The sequence below is a fragment of the Bactrocera oleae genome, chromosome 2 (genome assembly GCF_042242935.1).
Source record: "Bactrocera oleae isolate idBacOlea1 chromosome 2, idBacOlea1, whole genome shotgun sequence".
In the NCBI taxonomy this organism is placed as follows: Eukaryota; Metazoa; Arthropoda; class Insecta; order Diptera; family Tephritidae; genus Bactrocera; species Bactrocera oleae.
Window position 1 is genome coordinate 10,351,374 of NC_091536.1, and position 11,442 is coordinate 10,362,815.

At 34.7% G+C, this 11,442-nt stretch overlaps 1 protein-coding gene across 1 annotated transcript in view; it reads left to right on the forward strand.

Annotated features, from left to right (window-relative positions):
- The window catches only part of nAChRalpha1 (nicotinic acetylcholine receptor alpha1), a 67,876-nt gene extending 56,986 nt beyond the window's left edge, over window positions 1–10,890 (forward strand). Inside the window, exons 7-8 of the mRNA XM_014238185.3 lie at window positions 2,690–2,958; window positions 9,048–10,890. Of these exons, the coding sequence (XP_014093660.2) occupies window positions 2,690–2,958; window positions 9,048–9,254 (476 nt within the window). The 3' untranslated portion in view covers window positions 9,255–10,890. The remainder of the gene's footprint in view (window positions 1–2,689; window positions 2,959–9,047) is intronic.
- The last annotated feature ends 552 nt before the right edge of the window (window positions 10,891–11,442 follow it).

An 11,442-nucleotide genomic window follows, 5' to 3' on the forward strand; every position in this document is an offset into this window, starting at 1 on the left:
TATGTCTAATTAATAGCATATCTGCAAATTAGCCATTAATTAATCAGAAACTTACAGCCTACAGGAAAAGTTAATTAATTTCCTTTTACTAGTTCAACCACTAATTGTAAAAAAATCAATTTGTTTAGAGAAAAAATAAATAGTTTTCAATAAACAAAATTGCTTATGCAACCTTTTGCAGTATATGCAATAAGGTGAGTAACATAATACTTTTAAAACTTTATAATTCATAACTTAGTCAATTCGCGGTTTTGCTAAAACATTTATCAATGCATATCCAAGTTATATACTTTGAGTTGAAAAAATATGTATTACATTACGTAATTATTATACTTTACAATGCCCAAGATATATTTGCATATATACTTGTATTGTACCTAAGGAATACCTTAAATCTACCCACATCGTTGTTCGCTCTCTAGTAGGTCTTTTATCTCAACTACACGACTTCTATACCACATAACAAATCAGGTCGATTACAAATAATTGTTTTATATTACTTCAAGAACCTATTCCACAACCAAATCAATAAAGTTCGATACATTTATAATTAAAACACTGAAGCGTATATCGGAGACTAATGAACCCCTGCTATATATGTATAACTATGCGAATTCTATTTTTTATATTTTATAACGCATATAATTCTTTTATACGCACATTCCTCCGAACTAAATGTTATATGTGCGTAACTTTTCATGCAACATTCCAGTGAAATTTCCGTTTTAAATTTGACATGACAGAACATATCCTACTCTACGTCTTGAACTTGCATGCACTCGCACTGTTGCCAACTACTCGTAAAGCATTCTCTCACTTGCAGTGAAAATAAATCATTGCAAATCGCACGCAGCGTTAAAATTTTACATTTCTAGCCACGTTACTACGCACTGTGAGTATTTTTTTTCAATTTCAGCTGCTTTATTTCATTCTGCGCCATTTTAGTTGCCATTACGCGCTGTGCTTTGCCTTAGCCTTTAATAGCACTTAGATTGCTTTTCTTTTTCCCTTTTTGCTGTTGTTGTTTGAAATCATCGTGCTTTTTTTCCGTTAGAAAATTGTAAAATTTTCAATTTACTTGATTCGCACTCGTTTGCTCAAACGCGCCGCACACCAGCTCAGCATGCATATCGTGCATCCAAGTAATTCGAAGGGCTACTGCAATGTGTTTTTCCATTTCTTTTTTTCCGTAAGCTCCCACATAACGAACGCGTTTGGCAGCATTACACATGCTTATTCCCGTGCTTCTTCGTGTTGCTTGCTCACGTTACTTTGCCTTCGCTGTGCACCAGCATTTTGCTGAGAAAGTGTTTTGATTCTACTATAATACCTCGAAGGCTTCAATTTGATATGGCCTGCGCGCAGTCATGTTGCACAGCAATCTTAATACTGTAATATGGCAACATCCGAATACTCTTGGATCTTTCTAATTGGTTGCGTACAGCGAAGAATGCGCATTTCGCGAAATGTAAAAAATGCGCGTGGTAGGTTTTAGCCTTTGAAAAAATGCAAGAAGTTTAGTGAAGAAAAATATTGCATCTTCTACTGAGAAGAGTTGTAAAACATTTTAGAAAGGTATGTACAAGGGTTTCTAGGATAACATATCTTAGCTGTGCGTTTAATTAGTGGAGCTCAACATCGATGTTTGCATTTAACGTGCCGTGTGTTGTATGTTGGAAATGTTGTGAAATTCGTTATCAACGGTTTTCAACGTGTTTCAGCGTGTTTCAGTATTTTCAACAACACCAGCGGATCTACACACAAAGCCTTCTTTAAATATGTTTCGTCAATTTTTTTATTATTTTCATATTTTTTTTATTGAACTTCATTTAAAATTAGCAACCAAATTCGTTCCTTAGTACCATCGATTTTTCAAATATTTTGGGCCACGAAACTTAATATCTTTAGACATTAAACTTAGAGTCACTCGTGTGAATACGTTGGTTTTCCAAACAAAAACTAACTCGCATCTGTTGTTTCACGTCAATAAAAATCACTTTCAAAATCTTTGTTAAAGCACTGTATACTAGTATATAATAATGTTATAATTAAATCAAAGTAATTGAATTAAAAACATGTCTCATGATCTATGACTGCTTACTGGTATAACAGACTCGTCGTATTGGTGTAAGCTAGAAGGCTCATCACGAGTAAATGTGACAGCACAAAAGCTCTATACATATTTTTCACTTCCGTAGTGTGACGGTAAATCTTACAATCTTAGGGTGCCATATTAGTGCAAACCCATTGTCCTCTTAAGCTTTTAAGTAGGTAAATTCTACTGGTTTTCGTAAAGCTCCGCAACAACGAGCCAGCGATCATTTTGTTTACACCTAAAACAGTTTATTCTCTTCTTCACAATCTCAGGTAGAAACCCTATTCGACTTATTGTGGAGTATTTTATAAGAGGCATATCTTCTTTAAAGATTTTTAGATTTACTCATTTACAAAGATTTCTAAGATACAATACAAATTGTAGCGAACTTACGGTCTCTGTTTTGGGGTTGCAATAAACGAATTTAGACCATAAAGTCTAACGTAAGTTTGTTATATAAAAACCTTTTTTAATATCTTATTTTGATATTGATCTCAAAATTAACACTATTATTATTATTATTATGCAACAAAATTTCTATTGAAAAATTTTAATTCAAATTATATACAAATCTTTTACTTAATTTCATTGCAGCACTTCCTGCCTCACATCGTTTCGATTTGGCTGCCGCGGGCGGCATAGCGCCCTGTTTTGGTGATCCGCCCCTACCCTCAGCACTGCCACTGCCCGGCGCCGATGATGACCTCTTCAGTCCATCGGGCAATGGGGATATCAGTCCCGGCTGTTGTCATGCCGACTTGAGTCCGACCTTTGACAAGCCGTATATGCGCGAAATGGAGAAGACAATCGAGGGATCGCGATTTATAGCACAACATGTGAAAAACAAAGATAAATTTGAGAGCGTAAGTGCAAGTGTGACTTTATTTATTTACTTAAAACTAGCATAGACATCATTTGTCATCAACATTGAAGTTTTTAATTAGTTCGCAGCGCATCTCCACGCATTGCTATTATCGTACACTTGCTCGTAATATGCACTACTTTCGTGTCATACATGCATTCATCGTATATGCATATAAATTGTAAATAAAAATAAAAATTAAATATTATATTATTTTGCAGATTCAAAGTTACAGATAAGAGGACACTAGCTCTACATATGAAGTAAGGCCGGTACGCGGAACTATTTGAGAAAAGCCCTTAATATGTAATAAAAATATCAAGATGAAAGAAGTTTTCCAAACTTTCCTTTCAACATTATTTTTTGTGGAGCTTAATTAAGTTTGCGCAAGCCAACCCATGTCGTATCTCGTCGCCTTTTTAAGAAATTCCAGTTATCAAACTTTGTATATCATTTAATATCTATGATATTGGTTGTTGTTGTTGTTGTAGTGATAATGTAATCCACGCATGGCTGGCGAGGTTCGGGTTAGTTGTCATCGAAGTCATCTAACGGTAGGCCCAGAAAACGAGCTGTTTCGACGGCTTCAATTATTTTTGTATTAATTGCAATTTACGTGGAAATTAATTAAAATCATCACTCAAAATGCGCCGCAAAGTAGTTCAGCAACTCTTCCCGAAATGCTAAGCGGAACGATACTTGTGGAATCATGGCAACTCCATCTCTGAAAACTTATTAATGGTCTCCCACTGTCCCTTGCTCAACAAAATTGTACACCAAACGACAGCGTCACGAACTGAGGTTATTTAAACATGTCTGTCTGGGTGTATATACGCGCGCCAGTTTCTCAGTTTTTGAGATATCGATCTGAAATTTTGTACACGTTCTTTTCTCCCCAAGAAACTGTTAGAACCGCGGAACATCGGACTCTATAGCATATAGCTGCCATACAAACTAAACGAACACAATAGCTTTTTTGTAAGGATCTTTTTTTTTTTTGTTTTACTTGACAAGATATTTTGATGAAATTGGCATGAAATATGCTCCAAAGCAACAATATAATCTCCGAAGAAAATGTTCAGATCGGTTACATACAAACTGAATACCAAGTTCTTGTTAGAAAACTTGAACTTGTGAAGGGTATTATAGCTTCAGTCTAGCCGAGGTTAAAGTTTTTTGTATCAAAATTAAATTGTATTTCGTTAAATATCATGGCAATAAGATTTAAAAGCTACCACACCCAATGTATTTAGTAGCTTTCTAAAACCTATATTTTTTCGTTCGATATAAATTCATTGCACACATATTCCGTTTGGCATAGATATCCACCGACTGCTTCACTATATGGGCGCTGGCAGCTATATGTATGCATATATTAATATGTGTTTCTCCCTCTAATCAACGCTAACCTCGCAAATTGCATTGGAGTGCAAGTTAAGGTGGCTTTTTATGATATATCTAATAGCGTAGTAGAAGCGCCTACACATACATCTATACATGTATATATACAAATATGTATACTATGTTATTATGTGCTTGCCTCTGAAGCGAACTGTGCAAATATGTTACTCATACGCTCCGTTGCACGGGCAACGCATTGCCAATGCTGCACAACAGCGCTGCGTTTTGCCCCGTCTGTTGTGTGTGTTTGCACGTCATCAGTATGCCAAGCATTGACAGCTGATGCAACGGCAATACCAGCAGCTGCCATTGCCGTTAAATTTTCCAACGACTCGAAAAAAGGAAACCTTCTACTATCACCATTATGGCTGCTTAGTCGTTGTTGCGGCTGCTGCACAACTGCCAGCTGCTGCTTGCATCATCGTCATCATCATTGGCATTATTGATGATTGCGACAAAGCTGGCTCAAATCGAATTTCTGCCGTCACCGCTGTCGAACTGATAAACTTCCCCTGAGGTTGTCACACCGCTCACCTCGCCTGTGGTTCACGTCGACTGTCTATCTGCGTGATTTGCTTTGCCTATTTTGGTATGTCATCGCTGCTGATTTACAAATATGAAAACTGCAAGCGGCTGCATTTACATTGCATGGCATGTGGCAAATGGTAGGTGAACGCTTCAAAGGCACTTAAGTCGCATGGCTTGCATGCGCACCCACATATTTGTGAACTCGCCTATGTACAAGTATTAGCAACATTCAATGAAAATCCACCCGGCTGCTAAGCCAATTAGTTACGAAATTGTGTGGTACTGCGGGATTAAGGGGTGATATTAGTTAAGAAATATAGCTTTGAAAGAAAACAACAGACGCGAACTAAGAAAAGTTCAGAATTCGTGGTATCCTCAATTTATAGACGCTACTTAACTCTCACTTGTACTTATTCGAGAGCATCGGCATCCCACAAGCTGATATGCGCAACATTATTAATACCAGTTACCAAAGGACCTCGCGTGTGCTTAGAAGGTGCTGGCGAAGCAGCTTACTGAACATTGTCCAATAGGTATTCACGTGGTTAGGCTAAAAACCTTGTCGGATGCTATTTGTAAAAGTTGTATGGAGCAGGGTAAGACACATCCCGGCACTTTTCCCAACATTGACCAGACTTTGCAAGACTGAGGCTAAGACATTTCGGTAGTCTTCCCTTCGGCAAATCAGAAGACATAACCAAAACTGACATTTCCGGTCTCAACAAATTTGTGATAGACTCAAAGCACTTCGGCAATTTGTAAGGGTGTTATGATCTATTATATAGGAGTCTTAGGTACTACAACGGACCAGCGTTCAACTGATATTCGTGTTAGCATCGACCTCGTAACCTAACCTAGCTTCATTCCAATAGAAACCTTATTTCTTGCCGGTACTATAAACTAAACAACTCACTTCCAGAATGCGATCCACAAAATACATAAAATAAAAGACACAAAATACACATCCTGTTTGCGGTTCTACTTTCGTTATAGAGTCGAACTAACTAAAAATATTAAATAGGGCAATATGGTCGCTTCGAAGACTAAAAGATAAAGCTTGCTTATTTTATAAGAGAAAGAAGTATTTATCCTACAATCGAAAAAAGAAAGATTTGGAAAAATCGCGAGTTATTTCTCAACTGAATCTCCGTTAAGAGATTCGCCAACTACTTAAAAAAAATGTATACTCTGGATATGCAAACTAGGAGAAAAATAATCTTATTGAAAGCAAAATGAAGATAGGACAGTAGTTCGTAGCTCTATTTGACAAATTTGGCCATCATTTTTTATGAGCTATTAATATTCGGAAGAGTAGATTAAACTGATTTGAAGAAAAAACCTGAGGCAAATTAATCACCATCCCTGGATACATAAAGCGCACACGAAGCTCATTAAACTCATCGCTGAAGCATTAAAACGAACTTTGAAAGCTTATACTTTTTCACGAGAATCTCTCTACATATTCAACTGGATTGCAGCAAATAACACTACATATGCACTCATTTGCTTACGTAACTATAAATAATTGAAAAATTAGAGCAAGGACGGTTTAAACTGGCAGATGAAGTGAAAACTGAAAACTTTCAGCACATGCAGTTATATATGAGTAGTGTTGAGTAGACTACAGAGTTTGCACATACACGTAGAAAACTGCAGCTCCATAACAGTTATAATTGCATTGTTGCAAGTCAACCTTTAATGAGCGGTTTCATTTCACCGGAAATTCAAATGTCAATTGGTTGTTTTCGTTGTCATGATCACTAAGTGGCACGCTTCAAGGCTGTGATATTTTCGAAAGTTTTGGCTTAATAGAAATTCCAACTAATTTAAATAGGCATCGTTAAATTGATTTTTAATTACTTCATTGGCAGTGTGCCAATTTTAATTAAACAATAATGTTGTACTTAAAACCAATAATTAAGTTTATAAATTCTATTAATTCGTGTAACATATATTGAAGCTCATTAGAGCTTTTAAATGGAATTAGAAATTTTCAATATTATTTTGTATGAACAAGGTCAATTAGTAGCAGAGCTGTATATAAATCGATTGTATATTTTTGAAGGGCACTGAATATTTGGAATAGAGTAAATTTTGCAAATGTTTTCATCTGCGCTAAATTTGGTATTTTCAAAAAACCTACATTTCTTAAAGTTTCGACTATGCGAGGCATTTTTAATTTCATTAATGTATAACACAAATTGTCCGATATTTTCGATATAAAGGCAGCCAAAATTCTATGTATAATATTGGACATAATTTTTATCACCAGAGAGCATTATTATCAAGAAAAGATGGCCATCACATATCGCTAATTGACTGACATTTTCGCTATAAATTCTGCTGTAGGAACGGTGCTCATAATAACTGGGAACTGGAAGATTGAAAAGATATAGTCTGATTTCGGTGATTTTCAGTTGTAACACTTAAATCTCGAATGAAACGCTTTTGGCTGGTTTTAGATAGGATCGTCGCATATTAGGACATGGTATCTATGGTGTATTTTACTGGTGGAGGGCACTCGGTAAAGCCATCGCTGATAGTGATAGTAGTAGCATCAAGCTACTTCCATATTAAATTTGTCTCGGTGCCTGACAAGTTCCCTTGTCTTCGTGAATTTCGCGTGAGCTCAGCAAGCATTGCTCAGCAACCCGCACTTATCTATAATATTATTGATTATTAGCCCTAATTTAATTAGAATTTTGTTGGGGTGAGACGAGTTGGGATTGGTTTCTTATTGTTTGGTTATTTACTTTCAAAATGTTAAGTCGTATAATGCTGGTATATTAACGATAGCCTTCTGGGGCAGGGGGAAACGTAAAAGGTCCATTGAACTGCTAGCTCTTAGCTAGTCTCACATCGGCGCAATGAAAGACGCTAACTGGACACATGTCCCATTGGCACTCACGCAGAGGCTAAAGGTTTTTGAGAATAGAACTTTTCAAATTTGCAATGAGAAAGATGAGCTGGAGACATCTAGACACTTTCTTCTGTACGGTCCAGCTTTCGCCAGACCAATGTTGAAACATCGCACCATATTTTCTACCAACTCGGAGTTTTACACCTCAATCAATTTGTGACAAGTTCTAGGCGTTTGGTCAATATGTGATCGTCGTTTTAAACCATACCCAGTCTGGTCTAGCTGTCCAAGTGGTATTATTTATGACCTCACACTACCCTAACCTATATCCGAAACCTTATTTTTGGAAAGTTTTATCCTTCAAAATGATAAGATGATACGTAAAAAGTAGGCGAGATTATAGTTCAATTTCAGCATATTTCCATCTATGACAATGAGACATCATAGCACTGGCCAATATTTGAGTACATCCAAGTCATCTAATTTATTACTAAGTATGTACATCTAAATATCCCTGAATATTTCATATTTAGAAATTGATTTAAGATTACAAATGGATTAAAATTCAATTTTCGATTAATGTACTTTAATCAACTCGGTCCAGTAAAGTTTGCGCTCAACAACATATTATATTTACTTATTTATAAATCCTCTCTTGTATAATAGCTGTGAACATTTTTAGGAGGGAAGAAGTTCAAATCAACCGTTAAAATTAATTTTTTGTAATTTTTAAACCAACCAAAGTTTAATGACAACATTAGCTCACAAAATTTTTATATTTCAGTATTTAAGATTGATGACGTCTGTAATTTTTCAAAATTGCTAAAATCTCTTGAATATTATGTTTCGTTAATGTCTGTTTTTTAACTATTTTTTGTCTATGCTTCGTATAATAGCTGGAATTGTTTGCTTGCAATCTATAATGCATCCTTTCAACGTAATGTTGTAGATTTAATATTTGTAGGTCATAAATTGATTCGGTTCCCGCATCCCCAAAAATATGGTCATAATTTTTTCAAAGTGGAACCTTATCTTCGAAGTAAGCTCTTGAGTACTCCACTTGTTTGAGAGTTGATTTGCTTCTGCTAATATATGACAGGTCCACATTTTACCCGTAGATATGAAGCATCAGTAATTTCTGAACGAAAGTAAATAATTTATCTTAAATATTCCGTACTATATTTCTTTATTTCAGACAAAAGCTTCGAGCGAACAATTGACAAATGGTTTAAGAAATAGAATTAGTAACATCTATTGAAAAAAAAGTAATAAACACACATTATCTTGAATTCTCTTTACAGGTGGAAGAAGATTGGAAATATGTTGCCATGGTATTGGATCGTCTATTCCTGTGGATCTTCGCGATTGCATGTGTGGTCGGCACAGCGCTGATTATCCTGCAAGCGCCCAGTTTGTACGATCAATCACAACCGATCGATATTTTATATTCGAAAATCGCTAAGAAGAAGTTCGAACTGCTAAAAATGGGCAGTGAGAATAGCTTATAGCGACCGCTTGGGTTCGCAGCGGGCTGGTGGAACTTAATCACCAGCTCGATGCGAACCCTCTTCGCCGCACGCGATGACGATCGCGGATAATACAACGATGCCATTGCAATGGTCGAACGTATTTTACAAAATTTTATTGGTGCTGGCGAAGGACAACAAGACGACGAAATAGTAAAAAATGTTAACATAACTAATGATAAATACCCAATACACGATGAACAAGCTGAACAAATAACAAGTGACGACGTTAATAAAACTGATAACATAGCAGAAGTAGTTAATAACGATGACGCGTCTAACGTCCTAAAACAAAACAACCTAAATAAAAATGCTAAAATGCAATTGAAAATAATTGTTAAATCAGAAGAGCAAAACGTAAGCGAGGACAGAATTGCATTAGATGGGCGTGGCGTTGGTTATGAGCGACTTAAGATAATTTTCCGCGATAATATTATTATGGAGAATACTACAGCGCGTGTTGTTGGAGAGCAATTGATCAAAATAAAATTGTTGCCGTAAAGTAGTTGAGAATTAGTAAATTAAAATGGTAAAAAAAAATCAGTGTGTAGAGAAGGCGCAAAAACAGTTAATATGTGTATGCATACTCAAGCAAGCACATATATACGAGTAAGAGAGAAAGAGAGTGAGAGCGAGTGAAGTAAATTTCACTCAAGAGCGCAAGCTTAAATGTCTGTAAAATGTAACACTTGAGTCTAAAGTGTGCATATGGTAGAGTATATTTGCAAAAAAAAAGCTCACTCAGCCATCCAGGTATGTTTAAAAATTAATAAAACACAAAATAATATTAACTTAAATATTATTAAAAATATTAACAGGTAATAACACAAAGAGCTAAAAATCACGTTACTAATTAACTAATTTACCGTATGATAAATGTTTACTAAACAGCTGAAAAGAAACTACAAAAGTAAACGAGTTTATAGATATGTATTTAGTATGTGTATGTATGATTAGGTATATGAAATAAAACACAAAAACAAAAATTGTTGTAGTTGAACAATCATCAACAAATGCCACATTTTTTTCTACCGAAGATGCAAGTGTAAAACGACGAATAAGTTAGTTATTAAGTATAAATACAACTAAGAGCAAGCGTAATTAGTTAAAATGCATAGAACAGTTACAGTTAGGCACAATAGTATGCAGACTAATTGAGCGCTGTTAAAAGTGCAGAATGAGCGTGTAGTGACGAACATAGGAGAGAGATAGAGAGAGAAAGAGCGCGTTTGAAAGTGTATAGCACATAACAAACACTATGCTCTTTCCCTCTAACACAGTCAGCAAATATGAAGATCCCGTTATGCTAATTATAATATAATTTTGGCATAAAATATGCAAGCGCAATGAAAAACACGCTGCAAAAACAAAAAATACGTTTTTTACTTAGTGTAATTTCATTATAAATTTTTTAATAAATTAATTTTCTTTCTTTGGGATTAAGTTCACATAAAGTATAGCAATAATTGAAATAAGTGCAAAATTTTTAAATTCAACGACTGAATGTGCTTATGTCTACATAATTGTATGTCTAAGTAATAAAATATGTGTGTACGCACCTTAAGATTGAAAAAAAAAGTTAATTAACATAAAAATGCCAGCAAAAAACAGTGTAATTACGGAGTTAATGAATAATAATTCAAAAAAAAATATTTTTGTTTTCTAAATTTAAATGCATAAAATAATTTTAGCATAAGCACTAAAACTATTTATCTGTGCCGTACATACAAATAGCACAAGCAAAACCAATAATTACACTAAGCACGATTTGTTTGCAGAAATTTTTTCATTTCATATAGCATAAATGTATGTAAATTAACTCTGTGTAAAAATAAGATAAAAAAAATTAAAATATATAAAAAGATATTTGTTGACGACAGGCAACAGATCGAAAGCGTAAATTCTGAAATTAATTTAGATAATGGAAAAAACGAAAATCAATTGAGGCATGCAGCAACAAACTAGTAGAAAGATCACATAATGCAAAGCAATCATAAAAATATGTTAATACTTTTTTTTAAACTCCAGTCCGATTGACTAAATGTATATAGTACATACTGAATTCATTAAAAAATTTAAATAATTTTTTTACTTGCTGTAACTTTTTTTACATCAAGCTATTAAATATTATTTTTATTTTATGAAATGTAATAATAAAACATTATAAATA